Source organism: Mustelus asterias, chromosome 7 (genome assembly GCF_964213995.1).
Source record: "Mustelus asterias chromosome 7, sMusAst1.hap1.1, whole genome shotgun sequence".
NCBI lineage: Eukaryota > Metazoa > Chordata > Chondrichthyes > Carcharhiniformes > Triakidae > Mustelus > Mustelus asterias.
The window spans coordinates 56,728,882-56,748,972 of NC_135807.1; the positions used below are offsets into that span (position 1 = coordinate 56,728,882).

At 42.4% G+C, this 20,091-nt stretch overlaps 1 protein-coding gene across 1 annotated transcript in view; it reads left to right on the plus strand.

The window, feature by feature from the left end:
• Positions 1-20,091, plus strand: part of trappc9 (trafficking protein particle complex subunit 9) — a 353,332-nt gene that overhangs the window by 289,433 nt on the left and 43,808 nt on the right. The window contains exon 19 of the mRNA XM_078215491.1: positions 584-694. Within this exon, the coding sequence (XP_078071617.1) occupies positions 584-694 (111 nt within the window). The remainder of the gene's footprint in view (positions 1-583; positions 695-20,091) is intronic.

The following is a 20,091-nucleotide window of genomic DNA, read 5'->3' on the forward strand; positions in this document are numbered from 1 at the left end:
GTGCACATAATCTCATCAGGCATTATAGTCATTGCTCATGGATCATTAGTTTTGTGCTGGGCACGGGAAACAACCTCGAAGTCCAAAGAGTCAAAACAGGTATTCTTCAACCAAAGATAAGCAACCAAGCAGGTGATGTGCTGATAATGCTGCATTTGAGTTGAATACTTCTTGCTGTGTACAAATAGCATAGTTCTGTTCTCTGACCAAGTTCCCACCCTCATGGGAAAGGGGCTTTTCTTGTGGTGTAATTTAAATCAAGATCTCATTGTGTGGTGAGTTAAAGTGATATACCTAAGCCCTGCCATTATGTGTTAGGTAATATTGAAACACAAATGAAACCTATAAATTGCACCTCAATGCATGTAAAACATTAACCCCTTTCATATATAGGATCAGAATATGACTGTTCGTGGGTATTTTGAATTTAAATAGAAGTTCTATACTGCAAAGGTGGATTTTATAAGAGCAAATTAAATGACGTATCTTTAAAATATCACATTATTTATTACTTCTGGTATGTTTGAAAATTCTATATAAATATATATTTTGCTGTTCACCGTGATAAATTCTGTTCCAACAGCACCAGGCAATGCCACCTTCTCTTAGATGTCTTCAACTCAACAGAGCATGAACTAACCATTAGTGCAAAGAATAATGAGGATTTGATTCTGCACGCTGGAGAGTGTCAGAGGTAGGTGACTGAGAGCAAGACCGACTCATTACTCAATTGTTTTTGACATTCATTTAGTGCAAATAAACTGTCAGAAATAGTTACTGACATTTAGTCTATTCAAAAAATTGCTGCTGGGATTTTTTTCTGGAAAGTACATTTCTAAAATGCTGATTTTGATATATTCTTGTATTCATTGAATAGTTACTGAATCAAACATTCAAGATTTTGTGTGGAATGTGGAATATGCATGCCCTCATTGTAATCATGCTATGTGTAATTCCACTAATCATGAAAAAGAATAAAGGTTTATCTGGCCCTCAGTTACAGACTTTTTCTCTGACATGTTTCAGTCTGTTGATTATGAGTAAATGTAACATTTCAGAAAAACAATAACTAAATCTAGAAACCCCTTAACATGCATCTCAGGTAATTAATTTAGATCTGTCAATTCAGGGTAAAAGCAGAAAAAAATGTGTGAAACACTCAGGTCAGCCAGCATCAATAGGAAAAGGAAAATGTTCAGCTTAAGGTAAAAATGTTATTAGTGTTTCAAGGCAACTCTGGTGAGACAGCCTTCATTGACTCTTCCTCACGTGGTCTTTGGCAGATCTTTGTATACATGTTAATGATACTGGCTGTCTCGTTGAGAATAATTCATTTCTCCGGAGCAGGATTGTACTTATAAGACTACGGGGATGTTAACATTTGGACATTACTGATAATCAAGTTGGTTTGACCTAGTTGCAATTCATGTATGAATGCAACATGAATAGGAACACTTATATAATTTCAATTATGACCAGCATAGCTGGTTGAGATTTTTGAGCTTTACTAACCTACCATAAGTGTTTGCTGTCTGTTAACGAAAAAAGGAATTTAACCAATCAGTGTGCCCGATTGTTTCCAATGAGTTCAAAACGAATGGTTTTGGCAGACATCAGAAAATGGTTGTTATTTCTATTCTACTGTAAGAAACTATGTATAAATAAAATGCTTTTATAATTTAGTTTAGTCCAAACTTGCCTTGTGAGATTGTGTATCATCCTCTAAAGCAGTTTAAGTGTGGCAAGTATACATATAAGTCTGGAGGTGATAGATAACACTATTATTATGAACTCGAGGGAGACCACTGTAAACTGAAAGAACTACACAACAAGATTATATGTTTTAAACAAAAAGGTTTTACTGAACAAGGATTTAAAAAAATAAGTACTATGATTTTATTTAAAGTATTCGCTCATGGGACATGGGCATTGCTGGCAAGGGTCAGCAGTTTTTGCCCATACTTAATGGTTCTTGAATTAAGTGACCTGCTGAGCCACTTGAGAGGGCAATTTACCTTGTTGGCTGGATGACATTAGTGATGCAGGGAGACACTAAAATCATGGGTTCAATTCCCTTACTGGTTGAGGTGGTTCAAGAAGGTCTGCTTTTACAACCTTGCCCCTCACCTGAGGTGTGGTGATCCTCAGGTTTAAATCGCCACAGTCAACTCTCCCCCTCAAAGGGCTATCTGGAACTATGGCAATTTTGCTTTTTACCTTTGAGTCAACCACATTGCTGTGATTCTGGAGTTGCATGTTGGCCAGACCAGGTAAGAACGGCAGATTTTCTTTCTTAAAGGATATTAGTGAACCATGTAGATTTTTATGACAATCAATTAGAGCTTTATGGTCATCATGTCGTCTATATGGATTTCAGTAAGGCATTTGACAAAGTCCCACATGGCAGGTTGGTTAAGAAGGTTAAGGCTCATGGGATACAAGGAGAAGTGGCTAGATGGGTGGAGAACTGGCTTGGCCATAGGAGACAGAGGGTAGTGGTCGAAGGGTCTTTTTCCGGCTGGAGGTCTGTGACCAGTGGTGTTCCGCAGGGCTCTGTACTGGGACCTCTGCTATTTGTGATATATATAAATGATTTGGAAGAAGGTGTAACTGGTGTAATCAGCAAGTTTGCGGATGACACGAAGATGGCTGGACTTGCGGATAGCGAAGAGCATTGTCGGGCAATACAGCAAGATGTAGATGGGCTGGAAAATTGGGCGGAGAGGTGGCAGATGGAGTTTAATCCGGATAAATGCGAAGTGATGCATTTTGGAAGAAATAATGTAGGGAGGAGTTATACAATAAATGGCAGAGTCATCAGGAGTATAGAAACACAGAGGGACCTAGGTGTGCAAGTCCACAAATCCTTGAAGGTGGCAACACAGGTGGAGAAGGTGGTGAAGAAGGCATATGGTATGCTTGCCTTTATAGGACGGGGTATAGAGTATAAAAGCTGGAGTCTGATGATGCAGCTGTATAGAACGCTGGTTAGGCCACATTTGGAGTACTGCGTCCAGTTCTGGTCGCCGCACTACCAGAAGGACGTGGAGGCGTTAGAGAGAGTGCAGAGAAGGTTTACCAGGATGTTGCCTGGTATGGAGGGTCTTAGCTATGAGGAGAGATTGGGTAAACTGGGGTTGTTCTCCCTGGAAAGACGAAGAATGAGGGGAGATCTAATAGAGGTGTACAAGATTATGAAGGGGATAGATAGGGTGAACGGTGGGAAGCTTTTTCCCAGATCAGAAGTGACGTTCACCAGGGGTCACGGGCTCCAGGTGAGAGGGGCGAAGTATAACTCAGATATGAGAGGGATGTTTTTTACACAGAGGGTGGTTGGGGCCTGGAATGCGCTGCCAAGTAGGGTGGCGGAGGCAGGCACGCTGACATCGTTTAAGACTTACCTGGATAATCACATGAGCAGCCTGGGAATGGAGGGATACAAACAATTGGTCTAGTTGGACCAAGGAGCGGCACAGGCTTGGAGGGCCGAAGGGCCTGTTTCCTGTGCTGTACTGTTCTTTGTTCTTTGTATTACTGAGACTAGCTTTCAATTCTACATTTTCTTCTACTAATTTTCTTTTTTAAATTAACATAGCACTATATTTTGGCAAACTGTTATTCTTTAAACCCAAAAATCGTAACAGACACTTCCTGTTCAGATTTTATTCCCACCCAAGAGTTCCCCTATACTTTCCGCGATCTTGAGGATTTTTTCATTTCTCCAGAGACCAAGTCAAGATGTGTCACAGCTCTTAAGAATTTGGTTTGATATGATATGAGATTTCTTGGGATCCTTTCACTTACATTCGCCAGGTGACCCAGTAACACTCTTGAAGCACCTCACGATTGTGGACGCCCCAACTCAAACATGGACTTGATTGCTTCCTTGCCGACTGGCTCCAGAATCAGAAAATAAGTTTGGTGCTAGTCTCAGCTACTTCCGAGCACCTATCACGAGCAGCCTTTTCTTTCTCTGCCTGTGCTGTCAGAAAAAGCACAGTTAAACCTAACACAAAAGGGTGCCCCTGTGAAACCTATCCCGATGGCAACGTGACACTCTTGGGATGGCCCAGACAGAGATTTCAAAAAATTAACTTCAATTCCCAAAAACTCCCTTTGATCTGGACACTTTAAGAACTGGTACTTTGATCTGGATACTTTAAGAATCTGTTGTTTTCCTATTTCAATTTATATTACCGGGACACCTCCAATCTCACCAGACTTGCTGGCTCCATTACAAAAGTAAGAGAGAGGATGACTTGTACTTTATCATTTCACCCCTCTAACTTTTATGCCTTTAAGTACACTTAGAAGGATGGTTGATATATAAGATCCTTGGGTAATCTGGAAGCTGATAAATTCCAGATTTCAGCGACCTTTTCCATTTACTTTTTTGGAAAATTAAAATCAATGCATCAATTATCTCATTACATACATCTTTTAAGACACAAGGATAAATCCACCAGGACTCAAGCTCTTGTCGGCCTCAACAATTTGCTCAATACTGCTTCTCTGGTGACTGTGATTTTCCTGAATTCCTTCGTCTCTTCCATATCCTGATTTATCATTGCTTCTGGGATCACTCCTTATATTCTCCAAAGTAAAGACTGATGCAAAATATCCATTTGAATAATCTGCCATCTCATTGTTTTCCATTATCAATTCTCCAGACTCACTTTCTATAGGACCAGTACTAATTTTGTTAACTTTTTTCTTTTTGAAACATTTATAAAAACTCTCGCTGCTTGTTGTCATACTGCTGGCTCTATATTTTTATATTCTGTTTGATCTTCTGTCCTGCCACTTGTCTTTGCACAGAAGGAGGCACTACAAACATCCCCATTCTCAATGATAATCTAGCTCAGCATGTCAGTGAAAACAATAAGGCTAAAGCATTTGCAAACATCTTCAGTCCGAAGTGCTGAGTGGTTGAGGCTCCCAGCATCACAAATACCAGTCTTCACTCTGTTGGATTCACTCCACATGATATGAAGAAGCAGTTGAAGGCACTGGCTACTACAAAGACTCTGTGCCCTGACATTATTCTGGCAATAATACTGAAGACTGCTGCTTCAGAAGTAGCCACATCCCCAGCCAATTCTAGTACTGCTGCAAAACTGGCCACAAAGAGCAGGATTTTCCAACTCAGCTGATCAACTCCCATCAGCCCACTCTCAACCACCAGAAAAGTGATGGAAGGTGTTGTCAACAATGCTATCAAACAACACTTACTCAGCAATCTGCTCACTGACACTCAGTTTAAAGTTTATTTATTGGTCACAAGTAGGCCTATATTAACACTGAAATGAAGTTACTGTGAAAATCCCCTAGTTGCAACACTCCAGTGCCTGTTTTGGTATACTGAGGGAGAATTTAGCAAGGCCAATTCACCTAACCTGCGCATCTTTGGACTGTGGGAGGAAACTGGAGCACCTGGAGGAAACCCACACAGACACGGGGAGAACGTGCAAACTCCTCACAGACAGTGACACAAGCCGGGAATTGAACCTGGGTCCCTGGCACTCTGAAGCAGCAGTGGTAATTATTGAGCAACCTTGCCACCCAGTTTGGGTTCCACCAGTTCCTGGTCTCATTGCAGCCTTGATCCAAAAATGGACAAATGAGCTGATCTCAAGGTGAGATGAGAGAGACTGCCATTGACATCAAGGCAGCACTTAACTGAGAGAGACATCAAGGCGCACTCACAAAACTGGAGTTGATGGGAATTGGGGAAAATCTCCCCACTGATTGGAGTCATGTCCAGTACAAAGGAAGATTGGAGTGGTTGTTAGGGGTCAATCATCTTAGTCCAAAGACATCACTGCAAGAGTAGTGTCTGAGCCCCATCCATCTTCAGCTGCTTCATCAGTGATTTCCCCTTCATAAGGTCAGGAGTGAGGATGTTTGTTGAACACAATTCGTGACTCCTCAGATACTGAAGTAGTCTGTGCCTATATAGAGCAGACCTGGACAATGTTCATGCTTGGGCTGATTAGTGGCAAGTAACATTCGTGCCACATGAGTGTCAGGCAATGACCATCTCCAACATGATAGAATAGTTTTGGGAATGAGATAGTGATATCTACCATAATGTAACAGTGACATCATGCGCAAGATACTGAGAAGTCAAGCTGGGATAGTTTGTTCAAGAGACAAATGTGTACTTATCTAAAAGCTTACAATGTAAAATATGTTAAATAAGAGTTTTTTTAAGTAGAGGAGAACCTTCTGAAACTCGGACAGTCCATGACTTCTCCAATGAGAGATCAAAATAGCATTCAAAATGGAAACCAAACCATTTAGTCCCATCAACAGAATACTCATGGGGAAAAATCACATGAAGACTACTTCAAAGCAAGAATCAGAAGACTTACCTTGGTGAGAGGCAAACTGAGAATTGGTCACATCAACATCAGCACCAGTCACTGCCCCTTCAAGGACCATTTTCAAACCTTGAAAGTCTGCAGAAAGGCCAGCATTCGAAGTTATGGATAAAGCATTTTCAGAGGCATTGAACAGCATTGTTTTTTCATGCTGAAGAACAGAAGCACCAAGTTAGCATATTCCTCTATGCAGTGGGGCCTGTTGCTGTCAATGTCTCCTGAGACAGGGCATGAGAAGAGATCTCTGCAAAGTTAGTCAAGGTCCAACACATATTCGGTGCATACTTTAGCCCAAAGTGGAGCCTCATAATTGAGTGAATACAATTCAATCAGAGATCCCAAAGGTCAGGGGAATCCATTGAATTACTCCTCACTGACATGAATAGACTAGCTAGTTTTTACAGTTATGGTGCATTGAACATAACATAAGAATTAGGAGCAGGAGTAGGCCATTTGGCCCCTCGAGCCTACTCCGCCATTTAATAAGATCATGGCTGATCTTTTCGTGGACTCAGCTACACTTACTTGCCTGCTCACCATAACCTTAATTCCTTTACTGTTCAAAAATCTATCTTTGCCTTAAAAATATTCAACGAGGTTGCCTCAACTGCTTTACTGGGAAGGGAATTCCACAGTTTCACAACCCTTTTTAGTGAAGAAGTTCTTCCTCAACCCAGTCCTAAACCTGCTCCCCCTTATTTTGAGGATTATTTTGAAGGATTAAGTTATTCCCAACTGCCTTGTTGTCAGAATCTGCAATGAAAAGCGGTTAGTTATTTTGCAGATGATGGACAGCTTAACATGAACAAGTAATTCAATGCACTAGAAAGGCAGAGTTTAGGGAATAAAATCGGGCCATAATCCATGGAAATACCAAGACTGAAGGAGTCTGTTCGTGGTACGCCCAAAGCTGGCAATCCCACCCATTCAAAATCCTACCAAAATGAGGGAACAATTGAAAACCCTATCATTGCCATTTTAAAGTGCCGGTGCTGTGGCGCTAAAAGGCAGTACAGCAGAAAGTTTCCTCGGTGGAAAGATGGAACACTTACAATTCTGTAACTATTAGGTGCAATTAAAGGAAAAAAAAAGCGAGAGTCTATGAAAACCAGACAGTCCTGGAAATTGGGAATGAAGAAAGAAATAAGAATATAGATTTGCTAGGAGAAGTGGAGGATCAAGAACAAAACAGTTGCTTTAGAAGCTAAAGGCTAAAAAATTTAGTTCAAATTTGATACTGGAGCCAGTATTACAGTACTGGCTTATCATTTGGAATTGTTCAATGCTCAGTTTTAGGTGACCTTTAATTGTATTGTCAAATGTTAGAAATATGGTGAGTCTAATTTATTGGTTGTGTGTAATGAAAAGTAAAACCCAAGTTAGATTCATGTTGAACCAAGCAGTTTGTATGTTTGGGGGTTTATGGTTTCAGTTCAAACTGTTCCTATTTGTGCTGTAAGAGGGTTTATGGTGGGAAAAGTAAACATGAGCTTACAGAAAGAATTAGATGTTGCTTAGCAACCAGGGGCCACTTTTAGGGAGAAGATGTTTTGAGTTTTAGTTTTGAACTGAATCCAGACAGTTGGCAGTCAGAAGCTAGAGCGAGAACAACTCTCGGGTCTGCCAGAAGCAGGAAAGCTATATAATGATGTAATAGGTATGAAAGCAGGTACCAAAGAAGCTAAAGGATAGTTAGTTATAGAAATTAGAAGTTTCCAGGAAGTTTGAAGTAAAAAGAACAAAGAAGAATTGTTGAACAGGAACCAGTCACTGAAACTAAAGACAGAGCTGGAAGTGCAGGCATGAGTGAAGTTGGCTAGGGAAAAGCCAGACATCTGAAGCAATAGTAAGTTTGGTGTCCTTATTTCCAGCTTTTGGAAGCAATAGTATTCATTTGGGAGCAGCATACCGGAGTTTCTTGTAGACGTTTGTATCCTTATGGCAATTCAAGACAAAGAAATACTGAAAGAGTTGGAAAATCTCGACAAGGATCCTTGGTGAAAGATGAGGGAAAGCCTTGTTTGAAAGGATAGTTGGAAAACCTGGAGGCAGATCCTTGATGAAAAAAGCTGAGGGCAACCATTGTTTGAAAGATGATTCTAAAGTGTATCTTTTTGAGAGTGGAGTTTGGAAACACTCGTGTGACAATCATCTGGGGGAATTTGATGAGAAATCAACAGAAGCTTGATTGAGTGGCATTTACCACTGAGTGTCATAGTTGGTTGTTGTCTGACCATAGTTAGTCTGTTTGATTACAGGGACTGTGTTTGTTGGTAATATTATAGTTTAAGATATGTTGTGTAACCTGTGTTATCCTTGAACTCTGGGTACATTTGTGAAGATAGGGGGTACTGAAAGCGTATTGTATTGTAGTCAAACTTTTCATGTTTAATAAAATCTTTTTTTTAATAGCTAATGGGTAGTCCTGTGACGCTGTATCTCAATGGTTTTTTAAAGAAGTAAAAATGCATTCAGTTTATACTGAATGTGAAATTGGTCAGTCTTTTTAAATGTCCATATAATTGAGGATGAGTTAGTGACACAACAGTAGAGTAAGTAATTGTTTTAAGTTGCCCTGATTGAGATGATTCACTCTAAAATGGTATTTGTTTTAGATCTAGTTTCCTTGTTATAAGTGTTGACCTCCGGTATAACATGTTATCAAATTTCACAAGTCATTGGATCCACCATCAGGTCCTGTTGGGTCAGCGCAATTGGGTAGTATATTTGAAGCAACATCATTTTTTTGTTTAAAAAAAGCATTCAAAGTCAGAGTTTATTAAATTTCAGAGTTTTGCTGTGGGTGAGAGTTTTTAAATCATTTTTAAATATAAGTGAGAAATGTGCACTAAGTGGTGGTAGTGTGCCTGCTGCTGCAAAGAAAGCAAGAAAAGCTATCTTGAGGCTGGAGAACAAATAGTTGAAATTGGTAGAGTACTTGGGCTACCCCTGATGTCAATGGGAGCAATCCATAGTAATGCTGAAAAAAAAATGAAACCAAGTGTGCGAAGTGACCCACCTTTAAGTGCCAGTGGTGGGCCAGACTAGAAACAGTTTAGATTGAAGATCAAAACTAGCACCAGGTGCTTCTTGGTTTGATGGTCATGCAAGAAAGAGCCAAAAACCTGTTCAGAATGAGCAGTGTGTTCCCAGTCAGAAGGTTTCCATGCTTGTCATGGAAGGTTCCTATGTTTCAAGAAGCATTCCTGTTTGCTTAACCTTGAAATGTCCGGTGAATCAGCTAGTTTTCATGCAAAAGCGGCAAATGAATAGCCTGTCCAGTTGAAGAGAGTAATTGAAGAAGGTGGCCACCTATGAAACAAGTTTTTAATGTTAATGAGAGTAGGACATTTTTGGAAATGAATGCCACAGAACATACATTTGAAACGAGAAGAAGACAATGCCAGGATTTAAAGCTGCCAAAGATCACCTGACAGTTCTACTTGGTGGAAACACTGCAGGCAGTTTTAAGTATTGTCCTTAGTGGTGTACCAGTCCAAGACATCATGGGCATTCCAAGGAACAGCTGCACATCTTTTAGCATTCAGATAAGAGAGCCTGGATGACGAGGGCATTCTTTCAAGAATTATTTTTTTTCTGCATGCAATCCCTGCCTGAAGGCAAGATTGCACCAGAGAAAATCTTCCCTTCAGGATATTGCCCCTCTTGGATAATTGCTCAGGTTTTCCTATCAGCTTTGATGAATTGTCTGCAAATGTGAAGGTGATTTTCCTGCCACCTAGCACTACTTCATTGTTACACCCATAGATCAGGGAGCAATTGCAGCATTCAAAGTTCACTACTGGTGCCAGATCTTCTCCGAGCTCATGTCAACAGATGATGGGAATGTACTATCAGTCAGGAAATATTGGCATGACAGTGACAATATTGCTGGTTCGTGGGATGAAGTCACATCATCTTATCTGAATGGTGTGTGACAGAATTTGTGACCCATGTGTGTCAGTGGCCTTGGAGAATCTCTCAAGCTGTCCCTGAGGTTCAATGTAAAAACATCACCCTGGCAAAGAAGGCTGGCTTTGATGAAGTGGATGAAGTTGACATGGTGGAATTGCTTACACCTCACGGAGAGGAGTTGACCAATGAAGGCTTGATGCAGCTAAAGAGTCAATGAGCTGAAGCAAAAGACTACACTGAAGCACCACCCCCTTGGGCTTTGTCAACATAACTATCAAGAACCTTCCAACTCCTGGAAGAAGCAATGGAAATCATGATGGAGAATGACCCAAACAGAGGATCAATGATATTCTTACTTGGTACAAAGATAGCTACTGGAGAAGCAAATGAAAATTGTCCAACAGCTCTTGGATGAATTTTGCGAGTTTGTTGACAATCCTGGCTTTTCATCCCATTAAAGAACAAAGAAAAACAGGAACAGGCCCTTCAGCTGTCCAAGTCTGCACCGACCATGCTGCTCGCCTGAATTAAAACCCCCTATCCTTCTGGGGACCATATCCCTCTATTCCCATCCTAGTCATGTATTTGTCAAGACGCCCCTTAAAAATCACTATCGTTTCTGCTTCCTCTACCTCCCCTGACAGCAAGTTCCAGGCACCCACCGCCCTCTGTAAAAAAAAAAACATGCCTCGTGCATCTCCTTTTAAACCTTGCCCCTCGCACCTTAAAACTGTACCTCCTAGTGATTGTCACTTCCACCCTGGGAAAAGCTACTGACTATCCATTCTGTCCATGCCCCTCATAATCTTGTAGACTTCTATTAGGTCGCCCTTCAACCTCTGTCGTTCCAGTGAGAACAAACCAAGTTTCTCCAACCTCTCCTCGTAGCTAACATACTGGTAAATCTTTTGTGTATCATCTCCAAAGCCTCCACATCCTTCTGGTAGTGTGGCGACCAAAATTGAACACTATATTCCAAGTGCGGCCTAACTAAGGGTCTATAAAGCTGCAACATGACTTGCCAATTTTTAAACTCAATGCCCCGGCTGTGAAGGCAAGCATGCCGTATGCCTTCTTGACTACCTTCTCCACCTGCGTTGCCATTTTCAATGACCTGTGTACCTGTACACCCAGATCCCTCTGCCTATCCATACTCTTAAGGATTCTGCCATTTTCTGTATATTTCCTATCTGTATTAGACTTTCCAAAATGCATTACCTCACATTTGTCCGGATTCAACTCCATCTTCCATCTCTCCGCCCAAGTCTCCAACCGATCTATATCCTGCTGTATCCTCTGACAGTCCTCATTGCTATCTGCAATTTCACCAACCTTTGTCGCCCGCAAACTTACTTATCAAACCAATTACATTTTCCTCCAAATCACTTTTTAAAATATATATATGTCTCACACACCACACATGAACAGCAAGGGTCGCAGCACTGATCCCTGAGGAATGCCACTAGTCCCAGCCCTCCATTCAAACGCACCCGTCTATTGTTACCCTCTGTCTTCTATGACCGAACCAGTTCTGTATCCATCTTGCCAGCTCACCTCTGATCCCATTCGACTTCACCTTCTGTACCAGTCTGCCATGAGGGACCTTGTCAAAGGCCTTACTGAAATCCATGTAGACAATATTCACTTCCCTTCCCTCAATCTTCATCACTTCTTCGAAAAAGTCGATCAAGTTAGTGAGACACGACCTCCCCTTCACAAAACCATGTTGCCTCTCGCTGATACATCCACATATTTCCAAGTGGGAGTAAATCCTGTCTCGAAGAATCCTCTCCAATAATTTCCCTACCACTGATGTAAGGCTCACCGGATTGTTTGCAATTCAAATCACTCCATCTTCTCAGAAGAAGAGGGTTAGGATCTCAAAGCCCTTGGTCATCGAACTATGCAGGCGCAGGCAGCTGAAAGCACTGCCAACAGTGACTTCAAAGGATCTTCCAAATCTAGTGATAAGAAAGGCAGTGCAACACCCAGGTCTTCCCCCAACATGCCCAGCATTGAGGCTGTAAATCTCTCCAAGTCAACTCCACTGAAACTCTTGAGGGATGTCCTCGGAGTCCCCACTGGAAGAGGTAAAACAACTCCCCCATCTGCTGAGCCACAGTGGAAGCAAGGCATCCCTGAACCTGAGAAACTTCTAAGAGAGGTGAGAGCGAGAGACTGAGTGTTAACAAATCTTTGTAGGTTTTCTTTTACTTTGTAAGTTATTTCCATTCGGAATACAGTGTTGCACACATCTGGCACAGCATTTCAACCTGTATGTTTTTTTCATTCTGGGTGATCAATGATCAATGGAACCTAATCCAGCTTTAACATTAATTCCTATGGGAAGTTATGATTCACATAAAGTCGATTCACTTAAAATGGCAATTTTCAGGAACGCAACGACCAGTTATAATATGAAGAACAAAGTTTAAAAAAGAAAAATCCTATCTATCCCATGAGATTATTGTATGTTAGCAAGACATTTTTTTTAAAAAGATGTCAATCATCTTGGAATGTCTTCTATACCGTTTTTCAATATTTTGGGATCCCAAATTTGTTCGTAGTTTGAAAGCAGGCATTTTGTGCCTATTTTCATGATCTTTTAACCATAATATATATGAAGTGATCTTTCGCTTTATCCTACTTGTAGTTGCAACACTATATTCTGCACCCTATCGTTTTTCTTTTCCCCTCTGTACTTCATGAGTGGTATGTTTTGCCTGTATATGTGCAAGAACAAAACTTTTCACTGCATCTCAGTAGATGTGACAAAAATAAAATCAGACCTTTGGTGTGCGCTATTTTTTGTGGTAGGTGTTTAATGAATCATCTAATTTGGGAGTTCAGTGTACACAGTATTGAGATGTGCAGCAAACATTTTGGTATTCTCAGTGCGGTTACTATGTTACAATCAAAATAATTGCAAAAATATAAATATCTAAAATTTTATCTTTGATTAAATACGTTTTTATTGGACAGATTGCTGTGTAATTGATGTGCATGGAAATATAGACTTCCAACTTGATCCTCTGGTCAGTTGTGAAATAATGGGTAGCAAGATTTCACCACCAATCCATCATAATCTCCTTCGCTCCAGCCCATGTGGTATCCCACTCTTGAAGGTCATTTTAAATGGATTTTGTCATGTTTTCTTTGGCCCCATCTTCTTTTTCTTCCATCCTGTGGTGTCCATTCTCTTGCCAATCTGGTGGGGCATACATCCAGGAGGTGAAATACGTGTCTTGCCAGCGTCAGTCATCTCTATGACGACGTCCTGCAGGTGCTTCTGACCATTAACAAATGAATTGGTCAATTTATCCATAATCTTGAAATTAACTTCACAATGTATTTAAAAGAACCATTTTGTATATGCTTTTTTGATTGATTGAGTTTACAGTCAACAAGTGAGTATGTCAGTCAGTTCCCCTCCGAGTACTCAATCCTATCTTTCTTATAAAGTGCACCATGTGAATTATGTACTCAGTGTTAATTGACAAGTTTGGCCATTACTTTTTTGAGTAAACTAAACTGGACAAACCATTTGTGTTTATCACCTTATTTATCTTCCTCGTCGATCACAATCCGGATACTTGTTTATTTGTTAGGTGTACATCTCAAGACTTTACAGGTACTTCTGGTACAAAAATTGTCAAATTGGCTGTTTGCCACGGCGATATTTGTGTTTCTCTGAAACTACAGTTTCAAAAGTTACCTGAAAGCAGAACGCCAAGCAATTTGTTCTGCCCTTTGTCTTTCATCAAGAGAAGAATTAATTTGTGTATTCTTACCAGAGAACACGCAGGATTTGCTAAACCGCATAAAGATTCACAATTTATTTTAAAATTAAGTTGCTGACTGAAAATTTGCTTATCAGGCAAGATGCAATATAAATGATGTTATCTGTAAGTAGTACATTAGGGTTGAATATGCCCATTCAAATTGAATTTTTTGCAGTATTGGAAACGTTAATAGAGCCAAACTTTCAGCAGAATTGGTAATGGAAAAGATTATAAAATGTTTATAACAAGTCTGTAATCTTGAATTCATTTTAATTTCTGTTTCTTAACATATTAAAGTATTTAAAATAACGGACTAAGAGTTAACCACCTCAATTTTTATTGTTGGATTTCTCATCAGGATAACTCACTGACATTAGATACCTTATACACATGGAAAATTTGGGGAAGGCTGAATCATGGGATTTTGTGAAATTGGTGCTTCCTGCTCTCCTATATTTTGATTATACAATGCAAAGGTTAGGTGAGCATATCACCCATTCCTCAGTTGAATTGTAAGATTTCACCAGGTTGAACAAGAATGTTGAGCTGATAAGAGAATATAATTTGAGACCAGTCAAAATGTCCGATGAAAGAACTGATCGTATGGCTATTAGAGGGGGCAGATTTTGAGCTGGAAAAATTATAAACGACAGACTTGCTATATAGTAATGCTGCTGCTGCTCCAGGCATCCCCACACAAGGCCCTTTACAGACTGATCAATACACAAGAGATTGTCACAGTAAGAAGTGAGTGGGCGAGGATCTGGCAGATGGAGTATAATGTTGACAAGTGTGAGGTTATCCACTTTGGAAGGAATAATAGTAAAATGGACTATTATTTGAATGGTGAAAAATTACAACATGCTACTGTGCAGAGGAACCTGGGGGTCCTTGTGCATGAATCACAAAAACTCAGTTTGCAGGTGCAGCAGGTGATCAAGAAGGCAAATGGAATGTTGGCCTTTATCGCGAAGGGGATGGAATATAAAAGCAGTGAGGTCTTGCTGCAATTGGACAAGGTACTGGTGAGGCCACAACTGGAGTACTGTGTGCAATTTTGGTCTCCTTATTTGCGGAAGGATGTATTGGCCTTGGAGGGGGTGCAGAGAAGGTTCACCAGGTTGATGCCGGAGATGAGGGGAGTACTCGTTGGAGTTTAGAAGGCTGAGGGGAGATCTTATAGAGACATATAAGATAATGAAGGGGCTAGACAGGGTAGAGGCAGAGAGATTCTTTCCACTTAAAAAGGAAACAAGAACTAGAGGACACAGCCTCAAAATAAGGGGGAGTCAGTTTAGAACAGAGTTGAGGAGGAACTTCTTCTCCCGGAGGGTAGTGAATCTCTGGAATTCTCTGCCCATTGCAGCAGTGGAGGCTACCTCGTTAAATATGTTTAAGTCACAGGTAGATAGATTTCTGATCAATAAGGGAATTAAGGGTTATGGGGAGCGGGCGGGTAAGTGGAACTAAACCACTATCAGATCAGCCATGATCTTCTTGAATGGCGGGGCAGGCTCGAGGGGCTAGATGGACTACTCCTGCTCCTATTTCTTATGTTCTTATGTTCTCATGTAACACCAGGTTAAAGTCCAACAGGTTTATTTGGTCGCAAAATCCACTAGCTTTTGGAGCGCTGCCCCTTCGTCAGGTGAGTGGGAGTTCTATTCACAAACAGGGCATATAAAGACACAAACTCAATTTACAAAATAATGATTGGATTGTCAAGAGATTGTCACCCAGAGCAGACCTGCCAACTTCAGAACAAAGCTTCCCAACACAATCGGATAAGTTAAATGAATTGCATAGTTCTCTCGATACCCTGATTTGTATCAGGGCTTGAAAAGAACATAAGTTTGAACTTAGTAAATAGCATATGTTGTTGGGGAAATTTCAAGAGGTGGCCAATTGTGTCTTAAACTAAGACAATTCAAAACTCCCAAGGCAAATATCTCTGTATAAAAGATGTTACAAATTTATTAAACATAAGACATAAAACAATACAAAACAAATGTACAGCTGACCGGAGTCTCACGAAGGGTTGAATCGCTCCAAGGACAGTGCGACAGAACTCCTCCAAAAGAACTGGAATACAGAGTCAAATACAGATCAATTATACTTTTTCATAACCAATAATTCCGCCTTTCATAAGCTTAAAATCAATTTCATTTAACAGTAATACATCAACATCCTCATTGTTCCACAGTGTGTTTGTACATGTGAATTATTTATTTATTTTTTCAGTTAAATTTGTGTAAAAAAATCAGAGGTTTTTTTAAAATCCAAAACAGGAAGTAGGCCCAGGAGAAGCCTGGGAAGGTTTTTGGAGGGATTAAAAGCAGGCCACACTTTTGAGCGGGCAGCGTTGGGAGCGGGCAGCAGAGTGAGCAAGGAGTAGAGTGTGAGCTGTAAGGGCTTTGGCTCACAGGGCTTCGGGGGAAAGGGCGAGCAGGGGTGAGCTTTTTTTTTCCTTTTCTAATTTACTTTTCTCTGTGTACCTTGGTAGAAAGGGTGAAATATGAGTGTTAAGCCAGTGTGTTGTTCACAGTGCAGTATGTGGGAGGTCCTGGAGGCGCCTGGCCTCCCGGACATCCACATCTGTGAGGGGTGTGTCGAGCTGCGGTTCCTGAGGGACCGTGTTAGGGAGCTGGAACTGCAGCTCGAGGATCTTAGGCTGTTAAGGGAGAATGAGGTGGTGATAGACGAGCTATCATCAGGTGGTCACACCAGGGCCACGGGAGGAGGCCAAGTGGGTGACGGCCAGGAAGGGTAAAGCTCGGGTGATTGAGAGCACCCCGGTGGGTGTGCCCCTACACAACAAGTACTCCTGCCTGAGTACTGTTGGGGGGGACAGCCCATCTGGGGGAAGCAGCAGTGGCCGTGTCTCCGGGGTGGAGTCCGGCCCTGTAACTCAGAGGGCTAAAGAAAAGAGGAAGGAAGGCAGTATTAATCAGGGACTCGACAGTCAGGGGGACGGACAGGCAATTTTACGGAGGCAGGCGGGAGTCTCGCATGGTGGTCTGCCTCCCTGGGGCCGGGATCCAGGATGTCGCTGGGCGACTCCCAGAAATCCTGAGGTGGGAGGGAGAGGAGCCAGAGGTAGCGGTACATATTGGTACCACTGATGTGGGTAGGGAGGGGGAAGGGGTCATGAAAAGAGAGTATAGGGAATTAGGGAGACAGCTGAGAAGGAGGAAAGCAAAGGTAGTAATCTCAGGATTGCTGCCTGTGCCACGGGAAGGTGAGGAGAGGAATGGAGTGAGGTGGAGGATGAATGTGTGCCTGAGGGACTGGTGCAGGGGGCAGGGATTCAGGTTCCTGGACCATTGGGACCTCTTCAGGGGCAGGTGTGACCTGTACACAAAAAATGGGTGGCACTTGAATCCCAGGAGGACCAATATCCTGGTAGGAAGGTTGGCTAAGGCTACTGGGGAGAGTTTAAACTAGATAGGTTGGGGGGAGGGGATCAAAATGAGGTGACGGGGAGTGAGGAAGGTAGCGCGCAAACAGAGAAGGGTTATAGGCAGTGCAAGAGGGCGGATGGACAGGGAATAGAGAAGGGGAGAGCTCAGACCAAAGGGTTGAGATGTGTTTACTTTAATGCCAGGAGTATAGTGAATAAAGGGGATGAGCTCAGAGCGTGGATCGATGCCTGGGAGTATGATGTGGTGGCCATTACGGAGACTTGGATGTCTCAGGGACAGGACTGGATATTCCAGGTGCCAGGATTCAGATGTTTCAGGAAGGACAGGGAGGGAGGCAAGAGAGGGGGTGGAGTGGCACTGCTGATCAGGGATAGTGTCACAGCTGTAGAGAAGGTGTATGCTGTGGAGGGATTGTCCACCGAGTCTCTGTGGGTGGAAGCTCGGAGTGGGAAGGGGCCGGTCACTTTGCTGGGAGTTTTCTATAGGCCGCCCAATAGTAACAGGTGGAGGAGCAGATAGGGAAACAGATCCTGGAGAGATGCAGTAATAGCAGAGTTGTTGTGATGGGAGACTTTAATTTCCCAAACATAGATTGGAATATCCCTAGGGTAAGGGGATTGGATGGGGAGGAGTTTGTTAGGTGTGTTCAGGAGGGTTTCCTGACACAGCATGTGGACAAGCCTACAAGAGGAGAGGCTGTACTTGATCTGATACTGACCAATGAACCTGGACAGGTGTCAGATCTCTCAGTGGGAGAGCATCTTGGGGATAGCGATCATAACTCTATCTCCTTTAGGCTTGCATTGGAAAAAGAGAGAATCAGGCAAGCTAGGAAAGTGTTTATATGGAGTAAGGGGAAATATGAAGACATTAGACAGCAAATTAGAGGAGTAAATTGGAAGGAGGTATTCTCGGGGAAATGTACTGAAGAGAGGTGGCAGTTTTTCAAGGAATGTCTGTCGAGAGTTCTACAGGACAACGTTCTGAGCAGACAGGGAGGTAGGTGTTGGTCGGTTAAAGGAACCGTGATGCACGAAAGCTGTGCGGGACCTAGTCGAGAAGAAAAGGAAAGTGTACAAAAGGCTCAGAGAGCTTGGCGAAGATAGGGATTTAGATGAGTATACGGCTTGTAGGAAGGGACTAAAGAAGGAAATTAGGAGAGCCAGAAGGGGTCACGAGAAAGCCCTGGCAGATAGGATTAAGGAGAACCCTAAGGCGTTCTATAAATATGTGAAGAGTAAAAGGATGAGACGTGACGGAATAGGGCCTATAAAAGGTGAATGCGGGAAAGTCTGTACGGAACCAGTAGAAATGGCAGAGGTGCTCAATGAGTATTTTGCCTCGGTTTTCACAGAGGAGAAAGACCTGGGTGCGGTGGACTGAAAGGATTGAGTATGTGGACTTTAAGAAAGAGGTTGTGCTGGAATCTTTGAATGGCATCAAGATTGATAAGTCGCCGGGTCCGGGTGGGATGTACCCGAGGTTACTGTGGGAGGCGAGGGAGGAGATTGCAGAGCCTCTGGCGATGATCTTTGCGTCGTTGATGGAGACGGGAGAGGTGCCGGAGGATTGCGGATGTGGTTCCTATTTTCAAGAAGGGGAATAGGGATAGCCCAGGTAATTACCGACCGGTGAGTCTAACCTCAGTGGTTGGTAAACTGATGGAGAAGATCCTGAGGGACAGAATATATGAGCATTTAGAGAGGTTTAGTATGCTCAAGAATACTCAGCATGGCTTTGTCAAGGGCAGATCATGCCTTACGAGCCTGGTGGAGTTCTTCGAAAATGTGACTGAACACATTGACGAAGGGAAGGCGGTAGATGTGGTTTATATGGATTTTAGCAAAGCGTTCGATAAGGTCCCCCATGCAAGGCTTCTAGAAAAAGTGAGAGGGCATGGGATCCAAGGGGCTGCTGCCCTGTGGATCCAGAACTGGCTTGCCCAAAGGAGGCAGAGAGTGGGTATAGATGGGTCTTTTTCTAAATGAAGGTCGGTAACCAGTGGTGTGCCCCAGGGATCTGTTCTGGGACCCTTGCTGTTTGTCATTTTCATAAATGACCTGGATGAGGAAGTGGAGGGATGGGTTGGTAAGTTTGCCGACGACACGAAGGTTGGTGGGGTTGTGGATAGTCTGGAGGGATGTCAGAAGTTACAGAGGGACATAGGTAGGATGCAAGACTGGGTGGAGAAGTGGCAGATGGACTTCAACCCAGATAAATGCGTAGTGGTCCATTTTGGTAGGACAAATGGGATGAAGGAATACAATATAAAGGGAAAGACTCTTAGTATGATAGAGGATCAGAAGGACCTTGGGGTCCGGGTCCATGGGACTCTGAAATCGGCCCCACAGGTGGAGGAGGTGGTTAAGAAGGCGTATGGTGTGCTGGCCTTTATCAATCGAGGGATTGACTTTAGGAGTCCGGGGATAATGATGCAGCTATATAAGACCCTCGTCAGACCCCACTTGGAGTACTGTGCTCAGTTCTGGTCGCCTCATTACAGGAAGGATGTGGAAAAGATTGAAAGGGTGCAGAGGAGATTTACAAGGATGTTGCCTGGATTGAGTGGCATGCCTTATGAGGAGAGGA